At 43.6% G+C, this 24,929-nt stretch overlaps 2 protein-coding genes across 6 annotated transcripts in view; one reads left to right on the top strand and one right to left on the bottom strand.

The window, feature by feature from the left end:
* The window catches only part of LYRM4 (LYR motif containing 4), a 62,260-nt gene extending 50,622 nt beyond the window's left edge, over positions 1–11,638 (bottom strand). Inside the window, exons 1-2 of the mRNA XM_081873192.1 lie at positions 11,504–11,638; positions 5,313–5,433 (exon numbers count right to left, since the gene is read on the bottom strand). Coding sequence (XP_081729318.1) covers positions 5,313–5,433; positions 11,504–11,589 — 207 coding nt within the window. The 5' untranslated portion in view covers positions 11,590–11,638. The remainder of the gene's footprint in view (positions 1–5,312; positions 5,434–11,503) is intronic.
* A 74-nt stretch (positions 11,639–11,712) lies between these two features.
* The window catches only part of FARS2 (phenylalanyl-tRNA synthetase 2, mitochondrial), a 210,955-nt gene continuing 197,738 nt past the window's right edge, over positions 11,713–24,929 (top strand). For 4 of the 5 annotated variants that reach the window (XM_081873109.1, XM_081873108.1, XM_081873105.1 and 1 more), the window contains exons 1-2: positions 11,716–11,847; positions 15,839–15,891. The gene's annotated coding sequence lies outside the window, so the exon portion shown is untranslated. Of the gene's footprint in view, positions 11,848–15,838; positions 15,892–24,929 lie in introns of all 5 variants that reach the window. The other variant, XM_081873106.1, reaches the window with a different exon arrangement.

Genomic DNA, 24,929 nt, shown 5'->3' with positions numbered 1-24,929 from the left:
TTTACTGAAGGGCACTTCAAAAGAAATATGTGGCTTTGAAAACTTCAGATAGGTGCTGTACCCTTCAAATCGCCTGGGAAATCCACAATAATACCTTTTTAAATGGCCAGTTAGACAACTAATTCTTGAGAGATTAAACCTAAGAGCTTGGCTTCTCAAAAGTGTTGCTCTTTGGTTCTCAGCTATGGATTCACCAAAGTTCCTTCAAACAATGCATTGCCAGATTTTTCCATCAAAAGTTCTAACTCTATGCTTACACTATGGGAGACTATGAGAAGCAAGCAAAGTCAAAATCTTGGGTAACAGTAACAAAGTCAAACAAAGTCGAAATCTTGGTTGCAGCAGTTAGGCAGAAGAAGAAGAGTTTGGATTTGATATCCCGCTTTATCACTACCCTAGGGAGTCTCAAAGCGGCTAATATTCTCCTTTCCCTTCCTCCCCCACAACAAACACTCTGTGAGATGAGTGGGGCTGAGAGACTTCAGAGAAGTGTGACTAGCCCAAGGTCACCCAGCAGCTGCATGTGGAGGAGAGGAGACGCGAACCCGGTTCACCAGATTACGAGTCACCACTCTTAACCACTACACCACACTGGCATGTCAGATTAAGACCTGGGAGACCAGCGTTCGAATCCACACACTGCCAAGTTTGCTGGGTGATCCTGGATAAAGTGGACGGAGGGAGGGAGGGAGGGAGGGAGGGAGGGAGGGAGGATCATATTTATCACCTGGAACTCCTTAGGTGTGATGCAAATGTAATAATAACTAAAAATACACTGGCCATATTTTTAACCATAAAAAGCCCAACCACTCACTTCTGCATGAGCGAAGGCACCAGGTGTATTTTGCACCTGGGTATCGGCCACTTTCAACCAAGTGAAGATGCCCAGGTGCCAGGACAGCGTCTGACGTCTACACCAGATGGAGGCGCATCTTGGCTCTTTTTACACACTAGGATACATCCTGTAGAATTCCACCCATTATATTTTATCTGCACAATCAGAATGAATTTCAGAAACCAAAAGCTTGTATTGGAAAATGTGACTTTCAAGCCGTCTGCCCCCCAAATGGCAACTAGGCATTCTGTTTTGAAGACTGCAACCCTGGTTTAAGGAGCCTTTTTGGTGCTTAGCTTATATATCTGAGTTTCTAACACTGGACTGGGGATGAGAGCCACATGCCTGTGATGTGCAGGGTCAGAGGCAAAATGAAATGTCAATTTTACTTTTGTAGAGTAGGTGTGCTTCTACACCCACACCCGCCATTCTATCTCTACCCAGGCAAGCTAGGAGTATTATCAGAATTCAATGAAGAAGAAGAATTTGGATTTGATATCCTGTTTTATCACTGCCCTAAGGAGTCTCAAAGCAGCTAACAATCTCCTTTCCCTCCCTCCCCCACAACAAACACTCTGTGAAGATGAGTGAGGCTGAGAGACTTCAGGGAAGTGTGTTTAGCCCAAGGTCACCCAGCAGCTGCATGTGGAGGAGCGGGGACACGAACCTGGTTCACCAGATTACGAGTCTACCGCTCCTGACCACTACACCACACTGGCTCTCCACTCCACTCAGGCAAAGCCGCCCAAGGAGGCTGTAAAGCATGGGTGGCAAGGGGTGTGGCGCAGAAGGGTGTGTGAGCTAGCAAGAGTCTAGCCGGAGAGACCTGGAGGACCACATCTGGCCCCTGCCTGATGTTCCCCATACCAACAAGAAGACTGTTGCCACATTGATGGTTCATGTAGCTCAGTAGTACTACATTCTCTCTGGCAGTGGCTCTTCAAGATCTCAGACTGAGGTCTAGGGTCTTGTTGCCCGGGATCCTTTCTAACTAGAGACTGCTGAACTTGTCCTGGAATCTTATGAATGCAAGACATGTGCTACAGCCTTTCACATGAATACTATGGGTTTACCATCTGGGCCTAAATAAAACTTTTACTATGCTCTTGGGGATAAAAAGGCAGGAAACACCATTTTTAGGCTGTAACCCTGTGTACCCTTATCTTGGAGTAAGCCCCGCTGAAGACAGTGGGACTGACTCCCGAGTAAACGTGCACAGGATTGGAATGTCAGTTACTTTTTCTACAGAATATCTGCTCTGCTTTCATAGACATTTTCAAATGCAAACCAATAACCTGGAAAATATAAAAAAGACACCAGTAGACAAAAAGGCACTTTTATGCTTTTTAGTTATAGAAAGCTCCTCTTGTAAAATTCAGTCAAATCCCATGAATGTCATGGAACAAAATGACTATAATCCGTCACGTTTCCACAATCCCCTCCGGGCTGATTCAACTAGTTATTTATGAACCTGAGATGCCAATGGTCACTTTGATGACTAAACCATAAATTAGCATGTAAAGAGAATATAAATTTGATTTCACAGAAGCAACAAATTGCAAGGCAGCGAGGATATTATTTAATTTCTATCGACATGTCACGGGGAAAAAAAAGTCAGCAAAAGGAGATGTGCTACATCTTAATAAACCTGCAAACTGCATAATACATCTTATATTTGATTTGCTCCACTGCCTTGGTTATAAAACTCTGCACATAATATGGGTCTTAGGTTTAAGATTTCAAAAAGCCCGAGTTCATGACAACACTTGTTCACTATTTGAATTATTTCTTTATAACACACATAAAAAATAAACATTACACTTGAAAAATAATGAGAATACTCTTATAATTGTTCCTCTGGAATATATAATTGCATGTAGAAAATAGAACAGTATCAATATAGGTTTAGACATCATGAAAAATCTCTATTTATCCTTATTAACAAGTGTGCTTAGAGACAGTGAGAGCATTTTGCTTGCTTTTTAGAAAATAAGTAAATGATGGTTATACAACAACAGTTGTATAAGGTGATTTTTTTTATACCATCTAGACACTACTTCAAACATTTCTAACTCCATAAACCACTGTCACATTCAGGAATCATAGAACTGCAGAGCAGGAAGGACCCTGGGGATCATCTAGTCCAGGCTTCCTCAACCTTGGCCCTCCAGATGTTTTTGGCCTACAACTCCCATGATCCCTAGCTAGCAGGACCAGTGGTCAGGGATGATGGGAATTGTAACCTCAAAACATCTGGAGGGCCAAGGTTGAGGAAGCCTGAAAATGCAGGAATATGCAGCTCTCCCATATGGGGATCAAACCTGTAACCCTGGTGTTATCAGCACCAATGTAGGCTGCAATACAAGATACGCTAACTACAGAGAACACAGTCCCGTTGAAAACAGTGGGACTTGCATGTATGTGTATTACATTTCCCCTGATACGAAATCTAGCACAGGCAGACTGTGGTGGGGACATGTGGTTTCCTTGCAACAGAAAGATCTAAGGAAGATGCACAACAAATGAGTAATGTGTGCATCAATCGTGTTAAAACTACTGTGTACACAGCCTCTTGCTGTATGTGTATCTAAACACATTAAGATTTCAGTCTATAAATAATGATTTGGAAAATCCTGAATCAGTTGAGGCTGTACAATTCCATCTTTTGACTGACATCCGATTGGCTGTGGCCTCTCAGATGTTTCTGAACTTCAGCTCCCGTCATTCCCAGCCAGCATGGCTAATCATCAGGGAATATCGGAGTTGCAGTCTTCCAACATGTGAAGGACTAGAAGTTAGCCACCCCTCTACTAAAGAAAAATAAAGATGCAGCTGGTGGAATACGTGAAATTATTACATAAGCAATGATGCTTTCTCCAGTGACCAGTGGGAAAACTGCTGAGTGGGAGACTGCAGGTCATGTGGAGGAACCCAGGTTACCTCTAGTTGAAGAATCCAAGGTAGCAGGGCTGGGAGAAGCCTCCATACATCAGCTTGGAAAGTCACTGTCAACTTTTTAAATAAGTCCATTTGCATGCCAGCTTTCCTCTAAGGAGTTCAAGGTGGCCTACGTGGTTAACCCCCCCACATTTTATCATCACAAACTAAGATTGAAAGAAAAGAAAAAAAAAGGCCTGTAGGATCAGGCTAAAAGCCCAACTAGTCCAGCATCCTGTTCTCAAAGTGGCCAACCGCATGCCCAAGCAGAACCTCCCAGAAGATGGTATCCAGTGGCATGCTGCCTTTGACACTGGAAGCAGAAATACCATGTGATGTAGCTTAGGCTGAGATATGGTGACTGGCTCATGGGGCAGGTCACTCAGTGAGATGCATGACAGAGTGTGAAGATTTGAATCCAGGTCTCTCGGGTCCTAAATACTACACCACACTGCTTCTTCTTCTTCTTTTTTTTTTTAAGAAGACAAGTTTGGATTTGATATCCCGCTTTATCACTACCCGAAGGAGTCTCAATGCGGCTAACATTTTCCTTTCCCTTCCTCCCCCACAACAAACACTCTGTGAGGTGAGTGGGGCTGACAGACTTCAGAGAAGTGTGACTGGCCCAAGGTCACCCAGCAGCTGCATGTGGAGGAGCGGAGACGTGAACCCAGTTCCCCAGATTACAAGACTACCGCTCTTAACCACTACACCACACTGGATCTCCACCACACTGCTTCTCAACTGGAGTAGACATTAGCTTGGCTGCTGGTTTGATTTGGTATAAAGCACCTTCAGATAATCATTTCTTCAAAGGCATCAACGAAAGAAAAAACACCGCCTTGAATATGTACACACCGAGGAAGTCTAAAAATGGATATATTGCTCACCACAGAGAGACAGTTGGCACATTATAACACCAATCCTGGCCTGACTGCACTGGGTGTCAATTAGTTTTTGGTCCCAATTCAAAGTGCTGGTTTTAACATATAAAGCCCTAAATGGCTCAGGATTGCAATACCTGGATCGCCTTGCCCCATATAAGCCAACCCAGACCCTGCGATCATCACCTGAAGTTCTCCTTCTTCTTGTGCCCTCTCCACAAGAGGTCTGGAGGGTGGCAACACAACAGTGGGCCTTTTCTATGGTGGCTCCCCATTTGTGGAATGATGCTCTCCCCAAGAAGACTCATTGTATATGTTTAGGCCCCATGCAGAAACTTTCCTCTATAACCAGGCCTTTACCTATCTGTGGCTTCTTCAAAGTACATGGGATATTTTTAATGTATTTCCCCCTTCTTTTGGTTTTAATGTATGTATGTGAGTTTTTTGCTTTGTTTTGTTGGTTGGTTGTAAGCTGCTTTGGGTTGCCTTGGGCAAGATAAAGCAACTAAAAAATAAATAAATAAAACTAATTATAATAATTTTCACCAACTGTTAATACATTCAGCAGAGCCGTGTAACAGATCGAAGTTACACATTTGGAAGGAGACAGCAACATTTTTGCAATTTAATTAAACTGGTAAGAAAATCATGCTTACCTGTCGGTGTATCATTTCCAGACTAGCTTTTGCTTTGTTCATTAGTGTTTCTATTTCTTCTGAATCCTTTATGTTTTTGTTTTCTCTGAAAGCATCCCTTATTCTTCTGATGGCATATGTCCTAAGCAAATGTTAAGAGATGAAAAATGAGCGTCCACATGATTGCCAAAATTGTGAAAGACAAGCTGTAAAAGAACTATTACGATGCAGAGGACCAAGAGTTTGAGGAATATAGAAATATGCTGAATACTAACAATCATGCATTTATACAGTGCTTCGGAGGGACGCGGGTGGTGCTGTGGTCTAAACCACTGAGCCTCTTAGGCTTTTTGATTGGAAGGTCATCGGCTCGAATCCCTGAGAGGGGGTGAGCTCCCATTGCTCTGTCCCAGCTCCTGCCAACCTAGCAGTTCGAAAGCACACCAGTGCAAATAAATAGGTACAGTGGTGCCTCGGAAGACGAAATTAATCCGTTCCGTGAGGCTCTTCGTATAGCGGTCTTTTCGTCTTGCGAAGCAAGCCCATTGACAGCTTAGCGGATTAGCGCTATTAGCGGTTTAGCGGCTTTTAGCGGATCAGCTGATAAGCGGCTTATCAGCGGATCAGCTGATAAGCGGCTTAGGGCTTAGGAAAAGGGGGGGAAAAGGGAAAAAACCCCGCAGGAACTCGCAAGACATTTTCGTCTTGCGAAGCAAGCCCATAGGGAAATTCGTTTTGCGAAGCGCCTCCAAAACGGAAAACCCTTTCATCTAGCGGGTTTTCCGTCTTGCGAGGCGTTCGTCTTGCGGGGCACCACTGTACCGCTGCAGCAGGAAGGTAAACGGTGTTTCCGTGCGCTCTGGCACTTCTCACGGTCCTCCGTGCACCAGAAGCAGTTTAGTCATGCTGGCCATATGACCCGGAAAAACTGCCTGCGGACAAACGAGATGAGTGCCACAACCCCACAGTTGCCTTTGACTGGACTTAACCGTCCAGGGGTCCTTTACCTTTTACTGTGCTTCATATTTATAGACTTATCTATACAACACTTCAGAATGTTCAGAGCACATTGACCAGGTCTGAATGCAATGCTAATCCAAATCATGGTTTAGCACAACACTTTGGTTCCCAGAGATCACAGCCACTTTGTTCCTCTGGTTCTGCTTCTGATGTGAGCAAAGCCACAGTTTAGTTTAGCATGTTGTCTGAAGCTAGGCTCATGGTTGTCTTACCCCAGACAAAGCATGAGCTGTAACCAAGGCCTGCTACTTAAATTGGGATTGTAAAAGGAATAATAAAATCAAACTTATTACATGGATTGTAACTTTATCATTCCCTTATAAAATCCTTTATTATGCCAAAAAAGAAGAAGATGCACAAAACAAATCTGCAATGCTCAAGATGCTTTTCTGAGCACATAGTAGATTGAAGTCAAAGCTTGTGTTTTTATATGGTAAACTGCCCCATGATCCTCAGGTGAAGCATAGTATAATAATAATAATAATAAGAAGAAGAAGAAGAAGAAGAAGAAGAAGGAGGAGGAGGGATTTTGAGGCTAAGTCCCAGCCCTATGCGCTAGAAGTAAAAGATTTATAAGATAAGGTTGAGACCACAAAAACTTGGGTCATCATCCTGTCCACCATGGACACAGTGTCTGCACACTGGGGCCACACTCTGAAGCACAAGTAATAAGCACTGAGCCAAGAGTTCTATCCAAGTTCTGGGTAGTGATGCAGGAGGTGCAGCCCACTGCCTTTGTGAATGCATATGGCGGAGCAAGGGAGCAGGCCTCCATGGAGCATTTGGAAATCTTTGGGGTTCAGATGTTGCACTCACAGTGAACTGGATGGTGTCCCTGGTGATTAAGTGCAGCTTCAATGAACTGTTTTCTAATCTCAGTCCTAGCGGCATTTTATCTCTGGTAGAAGCCCTCACGCACATCTCTCGACTCTAGCCTCTTAGTCTTTGTTTTCGATTTGCACTTCAGCTGTTTTAACTTCCATTTTGGAATCTACTTTGTTTGCCGCCTGCTGCACCCAGGCACGAAAACCAATGGAGAAAAACAAAAAGCAATTCAAAACCTGAAGGGAGCACAATATCCGCCACAAGAGAGTAGTTAAGTGTTTTCATTAAGTTTCACAAACTCCAGCATAGAAGAGGCCCCAAGATTACTCCGTAGTTACAATGGCAGTGACAACGTTATTCAAACCTCTGATTGAAAGAACAAGTTACAGGAAAGCAAGTTGCGGCAGCACATCAAATACTTCTGATTTCCAGATCAAACCTAAGTGAATGAATAAGCTGGTAAAATGCTTCTCTAAAAATAATGTGCCAGAAGGCTCATTGCAAGGAACATCACACTGGCTCCTACGAACCAAAATTAACAAGCATGTTGAAATCCCAAGCCATTCAATAACAATGCCAATTCCATTACAGCTGTGAAGATGCCTTGCATTTAACCAACACATTGGTCTACATAGCTCAGTTTATTGTCTTACACTGGCTGGCAGCAGCTTTCCAGGATTTCAAGGAAGAGTCCTTCCCAGCCATACTCAGAGACGCTGAGGATTGATCCTGGAACCTTCTGCATGCAAGGTAAAGGTAAAGGGACCCCTGACCATTAGGTCCAGTCGCAGACGACTCTGGGGTTGCGGCGCTCATCTCGCTTTACTGGCTGAGGGAGCCGGCATACAGCTTCCGGGTCATGTGGCCAGCATGACTAAGCCGCTTATGGTGAACCAGAGAAGCACACGGAAATGACATTTACCTTCCCGCCGGAGCGGTACCTATTTATCTACTTGCACTTCGTACTTTCGAACTGCTAGGTTGACAGGAGCAGGGATCAAACAATGGGAGCTCACCCTGTTGCGGGGATTCAAACTGCCGACCTTCTGATCAGCAAGCCCTAGGCTTTGTGGTTAGCAGATGCTTAACTACAGAGCCATGGCTACCCCCCACTAAAAATAATGGGAGCTACTAAGGAACATGGTGTTCATTTATTTCCATGTTGCAGACCTTCCCTTATCATGTAAGCAGGCCTAAAAGCACTCTTCATGCATCTCCAGGTGGATTTTCATGGGGCTGCGCGTCTAAAAGCTAACACAGCGTGTTGGAGGACCTTGCATTCGAAATCATAGAATCATAGAGTTGGAAGAGACCACAAGGGCCATCGAGTCCAACCCCCTGCCAAGCAGGAAACACCATCAGAGCACCATCAGAGCACTCCTGACATATGGTTGTCAAGCCATAGATGCCATTATGTAGAAAGTTCCAGTGCATTAAAGAAACCTTGGGAAGGACCCCCCCCCCCCATGTTCATTGTTGTTCTGGGTTTATGCTCTTCAGGCAGGAGCCACCAGCTGTGTAAACCCCATACATTTAAAGCACATTTCTACCAAAACGAATCTCAGGAACTGTAGCTCTGTGAGGGGTAAACTACAGTTCCCAGGATTCTTGGGGTATATATTTAAAATATATGATGTGTATGCAACCAGTGTCTCCTGCCTGAAGAAGAGAAACCCAGAAGATCAATAAACGGGCGGCTTTCTGTCCCAAGATTTATTTAATGTATCCACTGAGTTTGGTTGGCAGAAGACAGGAGGCTCAGGCTACAATCCTGTATCCACTTACCTGGGAGTAAACCCTACTGAACTCAGTTTGACTTCTTTCTGAGCAGACATGGTTAGGATTGTGCTGTTACTTTTGAGTAGTCTACTCTAGATTTGTCAAAGTACTAGTGAATAAAAATGGCATATCCTCCTCCTATTTTAGTTGTGATTGCCCAACATTGCATGAGGCTGGACTAAATGACCCTTGGGGCCCTCTACAATTCTGGGTGATGTTACATTTAACCCATCATATGAGGGTTCTAAAACGGGTTACAGAACAAGACCATTTTGATGTATGGGTACTATAAATATGTTTTATAAATAAATACTTGCACACTGCAGAGGCTCCCATTGACACATGCTTCTATAGTATGTGCTGAGGATACCTTATCAATATGCAGCTCTTATTCTAAAAATCTCCCTTTGAGGAATCCCTTATTACGATGTCTGCAAAACTGAACCCTCTGTTTATTTTGTTCCAACTGCAACAACGTGCTCCATAAAGCCATTGTTCTTTGTTTCTTTGTGGTTTGTCTTGTTTGCATGTTGTTTTTTGAAAACTCAAACATATCTTTAAAGAATCAAAGCTCTCTTGCAATGTATGAACAGTTCAGACCCAAAGGTTGTAACGGTACACATCCTTCCTCGACAATTTCTCATAGACCTGTATACAGTATACATAAGATAACAGCATAAAAAGAGCCAGGCCAATGACTCTCACTGTGGCCAACCAAATGCCTTTAGTAAACTACCTACTTGCAATTCACAGCAACCGGCAATGAGGGGCATTCTGCTTCTGTTTGGATTGGGCTGCACCAACAATTTGATAGAAAAATCCATTGCAACTGGGGTCAAGCTGTTCTGAGAGTGGGGGTAAATGCCACACCTTAAAGTTGAAACTGTTCCTTTCTAATACATATGAAGATCAAACATGGCTCACCAGGAAACTAATTATGTGACTTTCCATGCCTGAGGAGCTCTCACTCATTGATTTTTTTTAGCCTGTCTTTCAAGGGCTGGGGTCAAGGTACACTTATGCAGCCCAACAAGCAATCCTATACTCAAGGAACTGGTGTAAAGGCACAGCAGATCCAAACCCACTCAGTAGCAGGGCTGCTGCTGCTGGCTGCACTGACCTAAGGCTGACAGAGATAAAACAAGCATTTAAAAAACTGTTTGAGTTACCGGTATATCACCCTTTGGGCTGGTGTAAGCGGAGTTGCCAGGTCACCTGGCATAATGAATAGGCCTTTAGCTTCCACCCTTTCTGGTCCCTGCCATGTCATTACCCTTTTCATGGCTTAAACTACCGGTAAGTTAAGATCTGCTGGTATCCGTAGCAGAGTGGAGGATGCTGTTCTGGAGTCTCCTGGCTCAGCTGGAAACCTGCTGGATTCTAACCTGCACAGCCCAGGGGATCTTGCTATAGAATTGCTCCCTAAGGCTGCACTTCAGTATGGCATAATGGTTAGAGTGTTGGGAGACAAGGGTTCAAATTCCAGCTTAGCCATGAAGCCCACTGGGTGGCCTTGGACCAGTCACCATTTTTCAGCCTAACCTACTTCACAGGGTTGTTGTGAGGATAAAATGGGGAGGAGAACCATGTGCAGCACCTTGAGCTCCTTTGGATAAAACGTGGCAGGTAAATGTAATAAACAACAACAACAGATTTACTAGGAAGTCCCAATTAACACAGGAACACTGCAGAAAAGAACAGTAAGGTTTCTTTCTGAAATGCTACCTTTTGTATACAAGGGTGTGTTGCTATTTCTTTTAAGTTCCTGTAAGAATCCCAATATAATAATAATAATAATTTTTATTTATGCCCCGCCCTCCCCAGCCAAGGCCGGGCTCAGGGCAGCTAACAAGCAATAATAAAAACAAGTTGAACGAATACAACTTAAAAACAAGATTAAAATACAACATTAAAATATTGAAACATTAAAATATTAAAATGCAGCCTCATCACAGGAGGAGAAAGGAAAAAGGAAAAAGAAATATACCAAACAGGAATTAATATCATTAAGCTCTTGTTTAAAGATACACAGCATATAAATGCAACAAACAATAACAATAGCAACAGATTTACTAGGAAGTCCCATATAACACAGAAACATAGTTACACACGGCAGGAAGGAAATAGTGTAGTAAGGTTTCTTTCCGAAATGCTAACTTTTGTATACAAAGGCGTGTGGTTGTTTTTAAAGTTCCCGTTAAGAACCCCAACATACCAAACAGGAACTAATATCTTTTAGCTGCTTGTTAAAGATAAGGGTTCCTCCCCCTCTTTTTGGGGGGACTCTCTAAAAACGTGCGCAACAAAATAGAGCACAAAAAAACCAAATAGCCCCCAGCCACCCTCCCAATCAAGTTTAGACGCCATCAGGACCCCAACCCAATTCGTTTCCAGCCTCGAGTTCAGTGGGGCTTCCTCCCAGGTCAATAGGGACATGTCAGCTTGCAGCCCCCATTGGGTTGGAGAATAAAGGCTGCAGAACCTACTACGCACCTTTTATTTCCAGAGAGGGGGAAACCCCCCCGCGCTCGAGGGGAAAGGGCCGCGAGGGGCCTTCAAGCCGAAGGCGGAGGAAACCTTTCCCGTACCTGTATCCGTAGGCGCTGAAGCTCTGGCTCTCCCTCAGCAAAGCCCGGTAGAGGCGCAGGACCTGAGCCCGCCTGGACGCTGCCATGTTGAAAACACGCCGGGCCTGCCGAAGGCCCCTGCCTCTGAGGCGGCCTCGGCCGGGGCCTGACTCCGGAAGCGGCGGGGAAGCCGGCGCCGAGCTCCGCGGCGGGCTTCGCGCGGGAAGTGGAGCCAGCCGGGCTCTCCGAACGAAAGAGCCGGGCTCTCGGGGCCGAAGGCTCGGCTCGGGAAAAGGCCGCGGACGCGTCAGGCGCGGCCCGGACAGCTTCGGCGACCGCCCGGAGAGACTCCCGAGGAGAGGAAGGTGAGTCCGAGGGGCGGGCGGCGGAAGGAGGCGCGGGGCCGTCTCTGGCGGCGGGGACTCGGGCGCAGCCCGGGGAGGGAATAATGCTGCCCTTCCCTGGGTCGTCGTCGTCGTCCCGTCCCCTGTTTAAAACCCGCAGGCCTGACTCTGCCCAGCAAATACCCTCCCGAGTCCAAAGCAACTCGAAAACAAAGCCAGTTGCTTAGCTGCTGGCTTTCTTTTTTTGCATATAATTTTTATTAAGTTTTCTCTTTTACAATTTAAGATACTCATTTTTACATCCTTAAGATATCAATGACTTCCTCCTCCTCTTTCCATGGCTCCTTTTGCATATATCATAAATCCCTGCATATCTCACAAATATATATATATATATATATATGCCATTCAGAACTCCATTATTGTATGCATCAAAACTTATATTGTGGAGTTTATCTTAATGCTGCCAGAATTTTCAGCAGTACACAATTATTCCCTATATATTCCAAAATTCTCTAAACGTATACTTTTCTTGTTCTCTTATTCCATATGGTAAGTCTGCGAGTTGTGCATATTCTGTCAACTTAAATTGGGACCTCACACGTTTTCCATTTTGGGGGCTAACCAAACACGGGCTGCAGTAGTAGCTACTACTGTAGTTGCTGGCTTTCTTAACGTCTGGAGATTCTCTATGAAATTGCACACTTACTTTTTTCCAGCGCTACCACGCTCTAGCCCCGCGCCGTTCACACGCTTTGCTGGTCCCAACTTGGAAATGCCGCCTCACTTTCTCTAGCAATTGTCCCCCACCCCGGCCCATTATTGTTTGCTCTTGTTGTCCCTAGACTGGGTGTGTGTGTGTGTGAGAGAGAGAGAGAGAGAGAAACCCCACCATAGTGCAACTGGTTGCAGAGACCAGTTTGGAAACCCTTCAGTTAATTTTACACCCGGACAGTTCGCAACAGAAAAAAATGCAAGTACAGTGGTACCTTGGTTTAAGAACAGCTTAGTTTATGAACAACTTGGATTAAGAACGCTGCAAATCTGGAAGTAGGTGTTTTGGTTTGTGAACTTTGCCTTGGAATAAGAATATGTTTTGCTTCCTGTTGAGTGTGTTCAATTTGTAAATTGAGTCCCCCACTGCTATGGGAAAGCACGCCTTTAAGAACACTTTGGTTTAAGAACGGACTTGCTGACTGGATTAAGTTCTTAAACCAAGCTACCACTATATCCATGTAGGATATAATCTTGTTCTCTCTCGTCTAGTCAAGGCCCCTGATTAATAAATACAGTGGTACCTTGGGTTACATACGCTTCAGGTTACAGACTCCGCTAACCCAGAAATAGTGCTTCAGGTTAAGAACTTTGCTTCAGGATGAGAACAGAAATTGTGCTCCGGCAGCGCGGCGGCAGCAGGAGGCCCCATTAGCTAAAGTGGTACTTCAGGTTAAGAACAGTTTCAGGTTAAGTACGGACCTTTGGAACGAATTAAGTACCGTATTTTTTGCTCCATAAGACTCACTTTTTCCCTCCAAAAAAGTAAGGGGAAATGTGTGTGCGTCTTATGGAGCGAATGCAGGCTGCGCAGCTATCCCAGAAGCCAGAACAGCAAGAGGGATTGCTGCTTTCACTGTGCAGCGATCCCTCTTGCTCTTCTGGCTTCTGAGATTCAGAATATTTTCCCCCCTTGTTTTCCTCCTCCAAAAACTCGGTGCGTCTTGTGGTCTGGTGCGTCTTATAGAGCGAAAAATACGGTACTTAACCCGAGGTACCACTATACACAGTTTGTATGGGCATGTGCTCTTTCACAAGTTGCTCTGAAACACACACTGAGGTTTGATGATGACTCATCTCTGCATGTATTCATTGTAGCTATTAAGAGTCCTACCATATAACTGGTTCTTATGTTTTTTTGTTTTGTTTTGTTTTTGCATTACCTGCTTACCTTCTCCACAACTGAGTCCCATCTGTCGTGAAACTGACAAACTGATTCTCACCAGTTGCACCCATTTCACTAAGTGGGAACTCCTTGCAACTGAAAAACTGCATAGCGGCTGGGCAGATTGTATGCATGCACACTTGGGAATAAGCCCCATTGAACCCAGCATAGCATCGGACTTTGCAAGCACAGGAACATGCGACATGTACACTAGATTCCCAACTTATTGTTTGGGAAGCCCCATACTTGCTGTGTCTAGTTTCCAACTTTTATCCTATGGGGTGTAGGGCAGTTTTTACCATATTCTCTAATTCTTTCTCCAAACTCAAAAGGCTAGATGAGCTTTGCTGCTTTCTACCTGGCAATGTAAAATTTCCAGAAATTTTGAAGTTATGGGCAAGGAAGCAACACTCACCTTTTCTATTTCCTTTTATTTTATTGGAAAAAGTAAGCAAAGCAAATGTTGGAAATAATAGAAGCATATGCAAAGCTTTTTTATATACAAAAATTACTAGTTTAAGACCATGAAATTAATTGCATTCAGCATTTAATTTATAAAGAGAACCCTAAGGGGAAAGGGCTTATCTCTGCAAACTATAACATCCAAGTACAAGCTGTGATGGTTTCTTTGGAGAAATTAAAAATCTGCTGAGAACAAGACGGGAGAATCAATAGAAGATACTTATGGGGGGGGGCGGATTGGTGTAAAACACATTTTAGATCAGTGTTTCCCAAACTTGAGTCTCCAGCTGTATTTGGACTACAACTCCCATCATCCCTAGCTAGCAGGACCAGTGGTCAGGGATGATGGGATTATGTCCAAAACAGCTGGAGACTCAAGTTTGGGAAACACTGTTTTAGATCAACCTTGGCCAGAATTTGGGAAACTGCCTTGAAAGTTCTAAATCGGTTTTATATGCATCCTTTATTGTTTAGTAAAATAGCCAAGTCAAATAACCTACTCTTAGTGAAATTGTGATAGAATTGCCCGTTAGTGCAGCAATTTAGGGGCAAAGCCTTTCTCAAGGTAGGAGAAATTACGGGTCAATCTGTAACTCCCCCAATCCAAAAACCACCCTGTCTTTGATCTGGAAGCTCAAAACCTATCTCAAAAAGATCTGATTATTATTTGGAGACAGCAGCTGAGCTTACTATAGCAAGATATTTGAGATCTATAAAGACTGATTTGATGGAAATTTGGACTCGGCAACTTTGGGTATTAGCAGCTATGGAAAAATTAAGGAATGTAAGTCATGCAAGACGAAAAGGAAAACAATCTGATAACATTTATGCAGTTTGCTTTCAGTTTATTGTTTACTGCATGGATATTCAGCTCACATTGGGATTTATGGAAGGACGCTTTTATTTAATGCTGTTATTGTTGCAGTACCGCTCTTGCTTCTTTATTTCAAAGAGTCTCTCTCTCTTCCTTGTTCTTTATGCACTTTTTTGTATCTAATTTGTTCAAACATTAATTGCAAGTTGATTAATTGCAAATATCCTATGTTGAAGTTGGAGGCCGAAGTGTCTCTTCCAGAAAGAATCAAATAATTCATCTTAAAGGTAAAGATAAAGGGACCCCTGATCATTAAGTCCAGTCGCGGATGACTCTGGGGTTGCGGCACTCATCTCACTTTACTGGCTGAGGGAGCCGGCGTTTGTCCGCAGACAGCTTCCGGGTTATGTGGCCAGCATGACTAAGCCACTTCTGGCAAACCAGAGCAGCACACGGAAACTCCTTAGGTTTTGCCAATTGGGAGACCAGGAATAAAATGAAAAGTTCAGGCTAGAACCACTACTAGTGTTGCAGCAAATAATTTAGGTTTGGAAGTACAGTAATGGCCTGGGCCCAAAAAATTGGTCTCTGCAGCTTGCTCTGCACACCCAGTGTGAAGCTCTCTGTTTGGTTTCTTAGAGCAGTCGCCAGCCCTTCCTTCACAGCAAACCTCTTTTCAGACTGAAGGCATTTAAAAAAACAGTTTGTGATAGGTTCTGTAAACTATGAGTGTCCTCATTATAATGTGTTTTCCTGATGTTGTTTCTCTCTCTTTCTGCCCTTTCCCTTTTTTACAGCTATCGTTTCAGCTGCTTATTACAGACTGATAAACTGCTGGGGACTCTTATAGGTAAGCCTAGAAACCATGCTTCTATTAATATGCTTTTTGGGTGGTGACAGTGGTGGCTTGGGAACATCTTATTTGGCACCTTAAGAAGAGCTCTGCTGGATCAGGCCACAAAGGCCCATCTAGTCCAGCATCCTGTTCCCACAGAGGCCAACCAGATGTTCATTGGAAGTCCAAAAGCAGAACCTGAGGACAATAGCATTCTCCCCATGTGTGATTCCCAGCAACTGGCATTCAGAGGCATAATACCTCCAACCATGGAGGTAAAACATATCCATCATGGTTAGAAGCCATTGATAGCCTTGCCGTGGAATCATATAATTGTAGAGTTTGGAAGGGACCTCGAGGGTCATCCAGTCCAACCCGCTGCAAAGCAGCAATCTCAGCATTCAGTCTCCCATCCAGTTTGAAACCACACCAGACCCTGTTTAGCTTTGCAAAAGTGCTAGCAGTTTTATTGCTGCACCCATGAATTTGTCTAATCCTCTTTTAAATCCATCCAAGTTGGTCGTTATCACTGTCTTGTTTTCTCCTGCTCTGGAGGCTAGGACCTGAACCAATCGATCCGAGTTACAAGAAAGGAGATTCCGACTAAACATTGGGAAGAACTTTCTGACAGTCAGAGCTGTTCGACAGTGGAACAGGCTCCCTCGAGAGGTTGTGGACTCTCCTTCCTTAGAGGGGTTTTGTTTTGTTTTAAAATTATTTAGTTTTTCAGTTTAAAGTTTTTCAGTCAATTATCAACAATCAACATAAAAACAAGATTCCAAAGACTTTCCTGAACTTCCCTCCTCCCTCCTTTGTGGGTCTTTTTGTTAACCATTTCTACCTGCATCTTTTATAATAATCCAAATCTTTTACATCTCTATTATATCCAAAATTCGACATTAAACTACAAGTGTCATTCCAATCCTACTAATAATTTTACCTGTTTACAATGGTTTTTAAGATAAATTATAAATTTCCCCCATCCCTTACCTTATTAAAATTTTGGTCTTCCTGATTTCTCATTCTTCTGGTCATTTTTGCCATTTCGGCATAATCCATCAATTTAATCTGCCATTCTTCTCTGGTAGGGACTTTGTCTTCTTTCCATTTCTGGGTCATTAACATCCGAGCAGCTGTGGTCGCATATATAAATACAGTGGTACCTTGGGATGCGAATGGGATCCGTTCCGGAGCCCCATTTGCATCCTGAACAGAACGTAAGATGTGACTGTGCGTCTGCGCGTGCACGGGTCACGTTTCGCCGCTTCCACGCATGCGTGTGACGTCATTTTGACCGTCTGCACATGCGCGAGCAGTGAAACCCAGAAGTAACACGCTCCGTTACTTCAGGGTCGCCGCAGAGCGCAACCCCGAAAATACTTATCCTGAAGCATATTTATCCCGAGGTATGACTGTAGTCTTTTCTGCTTCATTGGGATTTCAGCACCTAGAATTCCTAAAAGAAGGAGGTTTTTAAACAGAGGTTGGATGGGCATCTGTCATGGATGCTTTAGCTGAGATTCCTGCATTGCTGGGGTTGATGGGAATTGTATTTCATCAGTGGCTGGTGGGCTACTTGACCAGCTTTAGGGGCTGCAAACCATGCACATGTATGTTGGTAAGAGTTGTGGTCCTGAACTATTGTACCTGCCTGTTGTAATGTATGGGTCAGTTTCTACTGAGGACTGATCGTGACCATGCATACTTTAAGTTATTCAGTGCAGTTATGGAGAATGGGAAAGAGCTTTTAGGTCCTTGAGCCTCTGGACTTCTGGTGACTCCAAGGGAAGAGTTAGCAGGACAGGAACCTGGTTCGGTCTTTTCCTTGCCTTCTATGTGAATTCAGGATAAATGAGCAATTTGAAGAGGATATAAAAACATTGCCATCTGGCATACTTAATAATAGTCTAAAGCTGTAGTAGCAGACTAATGAATTTGAACATAGTACCTGCAGAGATCATGGAACTGTGTGGATGGAGCAGCTGTTGCATTCTCTAGGGCATATTTGTAATATTGTCATACATTGCTTAAATTATTTTTTTGCTATATGTCCTTTCAGTTTTATGACATAGCACTGTGCTTTTGGGGAGAGGGAGTGATAGCATGTGTTTCTCTGATATTCAGTTACTTGCAGTGATAGTTTTCATGCGTGCTTGAATAATCACCAACTTTCATGGCATTGTCGTTTATCTCCATTTAGTCATGCCTTTTTTCAGCTTTTAAAAACAGAACAGAAAGTGTCAGCTTGTAGAAATATGTATGAAGATCAAAAGTAAACCCAGCAGTAGCAAGGGAGGACTTTGAAGGAGGAACAGGAAGTATGGAAGAAAGGATTGGGAGAGTGTTAGAGAGGCTGGGAGAAAACAGTAGGGCTAGGAACTGCTCTGTATGAAGCAATCTTAACAAAGTACAGTTGTACCTTGGAAGCCAAATGCCTTGGCTCCCAAACAAATCAGCTCCTGAATGATCAAAACCCGGAAGTGAGTGTTCCGGTTTTTGAACGATTTTCGGAAGCCGAACGTCTGGGCGGCTTCCATGCCTTTCGATTGGCTGTAGGATGCTCCTGCAGCCAATCGGAAGCCGTGCTTTGGTTTTTGAACAGTTCTGAGAATTGAACAGATTTTCCAGAACACATTCTGTTCGAAAACCAAGGTACCACTGTACACTTTTTCTATTAAGCTGGGAGTTGCTGAAACAAAGCCCACCTCTTATTGCTTGTATTTTTTTCCTAATGGGCATCATACTTTGCTAGCTATGTTAGACAACGTTCCTCAGGACTGGTCCAGAGTTCTTTGTAAAAATAATGTAGGATGGTATTTATCAGTCTCATATACTACAATAAAAACAAAAACAAATGCCACAGCTACATAGCCCTTCATGGCTTAGGACCCTCGTACCTACGGAACCACCTCTCCCAGTATGCCCCACGGAGGACCTTAAGGTCCATAAATAGAGCCAGAGCCTTTTCAACACTGGCTCCGGCCTGGTGGAATGCTCTGTCTCATGAGACCAGGGCCCTGCAGGATCTGATTTCTTTCCGCAGGACCTGTAAGACAGAGTTGTTCCCCCTGGCCTTTGGCTTGGAGCCAATTTGATTCCCTCCCCCTCTTCCCTCCCCCTCCTGTGACCAGGCTGCATTTTAATGTTTCAATATTTAAATGTTGTATTTTAATCTTGTTCTTAAGTTGTATTCATTCAACTTGTTTTTATTATTGCTTTTTAGCCGCCCTGAGCCTGGCTTTGGCTGGGAAGGGCGGGGTATAAATAAAAATTATTATTGTTATTGTTATTATTATTATGACACAATAGGAAAAGACAGCATGAAATTATGCATTTACAAATCCAACTATAGGAGATCAACAAACAATTCTTCACCCCATTCCTCCCCCGAAAGCTTTTTGAAAAAGATGTTTCCTAAAAGGTGTGAAACACACCTCATTGGGGAGGGAATTCCATGGGCACAAGACTACCAGGGTTCTGGTAGCTTCTTGTAAGCTTCTTGTAAGGAGTGTGGACCCAGTCACCATCAGCATGGGAGCTGGGCAGTTGGGGTTGTGAAGTGCTAATTTGTCAGTTGCAACTTCCAGCCTTCTTGTTTTGTATTTTCGTTCTTTGCGTCAATAATGTGTTGACTAAGTAGCTACATTTGATAATGCAAAATGGGTTTCTATTAAAAAAATGTGTCGGGCTGTGTTTTAAAACAAACCTAACCAAGGGTTGAATAGCTTGAAGGAATAAAAGAAGTGGAAACGTGTATGTGTGTGAATTGGATATAAAATTTTAGAAGACATATTAATCTGGAATGTTATATCTAACATTGAGATGTCAAAATCAGATGAGTTCTCTGCAAAATAAAAAATGACTGAAACGAGCAATCTCTGTTGGTCAATAAATCATCCCTTCATAATAACAAAAAGAAGTATTTCAGTTTCCCCCTCATTAATTTCTCTGTAGGTGGTGGTTTGACATGACTGCATTGGAAGCAAGTTGAATGTAATAGAACTGAACACAAACAAGGCCTTAGTTCGGTCTGAATTTCTCACAGATCTGTGGTTATTCTGCCCCATGGCCTTGTCACGAGGCTTCAGTTTTCTACTTTCCCAAGGATCACTTCCAATTTTGTTCTTGAAAGGCACTGTTATGCTCACTCACCTTTATCTTATGGTATGTGCAAATGATAATGCTGTTTTCCTAGATAAAAGTGGCTCTGTTGGGTGGATTTTCAGAAGTAGCTTCTTCAGTATAGGATGGGCTGAAGGACCCTAAATATAAAGCTATTTTATTGCGTGCCACATTGTTACCAGGGCACTTTAGTTCAAAGCTCTTATTGGAAAGGCTTAAATGTTCCTTGGTTCAGAATTAGCTTTGGATTGTGAACAGACATTTGTAGAAATGAGAGAACTTCTGCTCTGCAAATTTGTACCTAAGAATATAAGAAGAATATTGAACTCAATGAGGCTTACTGCTGAGTAGACACAGGCAGGTTAGCAGTGTTCGGAGAGTGTCTGATTGTTGTTGTTGGCATCCGTCTCTCTCTCAGGAGAGACAATGGAGTGCACCTTGGGGGGTGAAGTCAAACTACTGGAGAATCACAGTACCTGCTGTGGCTGTAGAGACTGGTAACTCATAACTGCTGCCTCCTACATTGTTTTGCTGTGTTAGCTGCACCAAGTGAAAGCTTGGGCAGTGTGTGTGGAGCTCCTGGGCTGCCCAGACAACAAGACCTCGCCTTGGCTTGGTTGATGTGGTCCAAAGGAAAGGAGAGCAATACATTTGGCACCAGCTTGGGTGCAGGAGTTCCAGGAAGGAGGTGTACAAGGAGCCATTCAACTGTCTTAGCCACCCAACTCTGGATTTGTGTAGGGTTTACTCCTTAGTCTTTTCTTCTCCTGAAGATGTCCTGCAAGGCAGCAAGTAAATGTCTGATTGTATAACAGTGGTAAATCCGAGGAGAAGCGGGCTTTTTCATTGCCTGGATGGAAGACTCTTGGGAGCCCCTTGGCGCTTTCTGAAGGCACAGTAGAATATAGTATGATAACACACACAGAGAAATACTCTGGAGGGGAGAGTATAGGTTAGAGATTTCTCTTTAATAGCCATTGTGGTTCCTGTCCAGATATTGCTGCTGGGATCAGGGTTCGAAATTAGCTGGGCGCCGGGCACATTTTGCACCCAAAGAATTCTCCATTTGTGAGCACCTCAAAAAGTATGGGTGCCATTTTTTGCGCCTGGTTGACACTCAAGGATTACTGAAATGTATGTGATTTGAAGCCTTGAAGTACAGTGGTACCTCGGGTTACATACGCTTCAGGTTACAGACTCCACTAACCCAGAAATAGTACCTCTGGTTAAGAACTTTGCTTCAGGATGAGAACCAAAATCGTGCTCCAGCGGCACGGCAGCAGCAGGAGGCCCCATTAGCTAAAGTGGTGCTTCAGGTTAAGAACAGTTTCAGGTTAAGAACGGACCTCCGGAACGAATTAAGTACGTAACCAGAGGTACCACTGTATATGTTAAGGATAGACAATATGTTAAGGAGTTTAACAAGAAGGAGTTGAGTGTTTTGAAAACTGAACTGTGGTACCAATATTTTTATTGTAAACACCAAATTAAACGTGTATTAACAATTTCCGCTTAAAATGTGGTATTAACAATGTGTCACATATGTGAATTGTGTATTAGTTCATTCTTATCAAAATAATTAATAAAAAGTGTTACTGACGCCCCGCCCGCCGTGGCGATCAGACATTCTGTTTTGACACCCACGACCCATCCCAGTTTCTAACACTGGCTGGGCTAACAACTCCCATCATCATTGGCCATTGGCCATGGTGTCTGGGATTGATGGATGTTGTAGTCTATTGCATCTAGAGGACTGTAGTGACCATTCCAGAGCCTGTATGTTTCAACCACGTATTACTGGGAATACGTAAACACTGGGAAGTGTTTTTAAAATAGCACCAAAGGGACTAGGCCTTTCTGATTTGCAGCTGGTTGCACAAATAAGTTCTCTCTAGGAAATAGGTCTTGCAAATATCCCAGTAGCATTGCTACTGGTGGAATGAAGGTCCTGTGCTTATGGTGTCTCCATCTTTGGTCTTCCACACCATTCCATGCAAAAGTGCTCATTAGCTTGTAGCAGGATCATGGGAGACATGTGCTTATTTTATTTATTTTATTTATTTATACCTCTCTTTATTTGAGCCTTTATTATTGATTTATTCCAAAACAATTTATTATGAAACAGTAACACCCCCACCAACAAACACATTTAAAAGTCTCTAGAATATTAATCGGCCAAAGGCCTGGTTGAAGAAGAACCTTTTCACCTGGTGCCTAAAAGTCTTTAAGGACGGCGACAGAAGAACTTCCCTGGGGAGAGCATTCCACAAATGAGGAGCCCCTGCAGAAAAGGCCTGTTATCGTGTTGCCACCCTCCGGACCTCAATGGAGGAGTCACTCAAAGAAGGGCCTCAGATGATGAACACAGAATTCGGGATGGTTTATATGGGGAGAGGCAGCCCTTGTGATATTGCGGTCCTGAGCTGTTTAAAGCTTTGTAAGTCAAAACCACACTTTGAGTTGGGTCTGGAAGCTAGTTGGCAGCCAGTGTAGTTGGGCCAGGATGGGTGTAATATTCTCAAACTGTCTTGCCCCAGTGAGCAGCGTGGCCTCTGAATGTAATACAGTGGTACCTTGGGTTACATACGCTTCAGGTTACAGACTCCGCTAACCCAGAAATAGTACCTCGGGTTAAGAACTTTGCTTCAGAATGAGAACAGAAATCGTGCTCCGGCAGCATGGTGGCAGCGGGAGACCCCATTAGCTAAAGTGGTGCTTCAGGTTAAGAACAGTTTCAGGTTAAGAACGGACCTCCGGAACGAATTAAGTACTTAACTCAAGGTACCACTGTACAGCGGTACCTCTGGTTGCAAATGGGATCCGTTCCGGAGGCCCATTCACAACATGAAAAGAGTGCAACCCGCAGTGGCGTGTCTGTGCATGCGCGGGTTGCGATTTGCCGCTTCTGCACATGTGCGTGATGTCATTTTGCGCTTCTGCGCATGCGCAAGAGGCGAAACCCAGAAGTAACCCTTTCCAGTCGTGGGACGTAACCTGAAAGAACGTAACATGAAGCGGATGTAGCATGAGGTATGACTGTAGTGTAAAGGTGCTTTTCCCAGCTGCTGAACTGCTCGTAGTGTGAACTAAGGAGTAGGGCTTTTCTTTGGTGGTGCTCTGACTTTGGAATTCTCCCTCCAGACTGGTGCCAACATAAGACTTTTCTGCACCAGGTTAAAGCTTGCTCTCTTTTCAATCTAGACATTTTACATTTGTCTTTGGTTGCTTATTGGTGTTGATCCATTTTTAAATTGCTTTGTGATTAATTCTGTTGTTTGTACTGTTGTTGTCATGTACTACCCTGGAGTCTGTTTGAGTACAGGACAATTTAGATTTGAAAATAAATAAAACACCTATTTAGAAGATTGGGCATTCTCCTTGGTGTTCTCTTCTGCAAAATCCTTTTAAGGTATGCTGTCTTAAGGTAATAAATAACTGCGCTGCTTGGGTAAGCAGTCACTGACCTTTCCAGCCCACTATTACAAATTTGCAGAACAACAAGTGAGTCTTGTTTCACTTGCTTTCCTTTTATTAGTTGTGAAGCAACTTGTACAACTTGTACAACTTTGTCTTCCATAGCAACTAGTGCGACCTAATGGCATGTCCAATTCTCTGCATCATGCCTACTAACCCGCAAGGGACAACGACAATAAAGATATCGTAATCGTTCATGCCAGAGAAATGGCTTCTGTGCATAGCAGTAAGAAGTAAAAATGAAGAATATTAATGGAAGATCTAGCACTCGGCCTGCAGTACTTTTTGTTTTCCACAGAGGGGAGCTGCTAGAAGTAAAAATGAAGTATAAAAAGTTGTAAGGTACTGTCTATACGAACAAAGAATAACTACCCACTGCCATGAGAAAAAAGTATACATTTCTTCCCGAACCCTGCATTCCACTACAGTGGTACCTCAGGTTAAGTACATAATTCGTTCCGGAGGTCCATTCTTAACCTGAAACTGTTCTTAAGCTGAAGCACCACTTAGCTAATGGGGCCTCTCACTGCTGCCGCGCCGCTGGAGCCCGATTTCTGTTCTTATCCTGAAGCAAAGTTCTTAACCTGAAGCACTATTTCTGGGTTAGCGGAGTGTGTAACCTGAAGCGTATGTAACCTGAAGCGTATGTAACCCGAGGTACCACTGTACGCCATAGTTGCCAAGCTATAGCTCAGTGATAGCCAATATGTTAACCTCCCAGGGTCTGTTGGTCTCCAATTTGCATCAGCCCCAGCCAGCATGGCTAATGGTTAGGGCTGGTGGGAGTTATACTTCACAATCTCTGGAGGATACCACATTGGTTACCCCTGCTATAGCTTATGTCTGGAATTAGATTGCATGAGTACCACCCTAGGGTTTCCTTAAGAAAAAGTGTCTGCCTCTATGAAAACAAGGATTTGGTACTCTTTAGATGAATTAATTTGGTACTCTTTAGATGAATTAATTTAAATGGGTGCTCTGGACTTCCAGTAATGACCCTCAGGCTTATGGCAATCAGTGGGTCCAGAATCTCTGTAAAATACTGTTTTTCACCATCATTTTTCTTGTTCACAAGATGGCATTATGCCTAGAATTTCAGCACTCATTTTTGGATGGAGGGCACAGAACACCTAAACATTCTGAGAATCCAACTCAGAGGAAATGGAATAGGGTGACACTTCCGAGTCTACTGAAGGGTGGATTCTTTCCTCTACTCCCCCTCCCATTTTCTAGGCGAGAGTATTTTCAATCAAGCATGCTCAAAATTCGGTTTTCAAACCTTGTGAAGGATTTGGTGGGGAGACAAATGAAAAACTCACTGCCAAAATCTTGAATAGGAGAAGCAAAGCTTGAAATAGAGCAACTCTGCCGGCCTATCATTTTAGAAATCTTTGTTTTACTTCCGGTTAGTTTTCTGCTTTGTGAAACAGCTGCTTTCTTTTTCATTAAAAAGAAAC

This window comes from Podarcis erhardii (assembly GCF_964252035.2).
Source record: "Podarcis erhardii genome assembly, chromosome: 8".
Classification (NCBI taxonomy): domain Eukaryota; kingdom Metazoa; phylum Chordata; class Lepidosauria; order Squamata; family Lacertidae; genus Podarcis; species Podarcis erhardii.
This window is presented reverse-complemented; position numbering and strand designations above follow the sequence as displayed.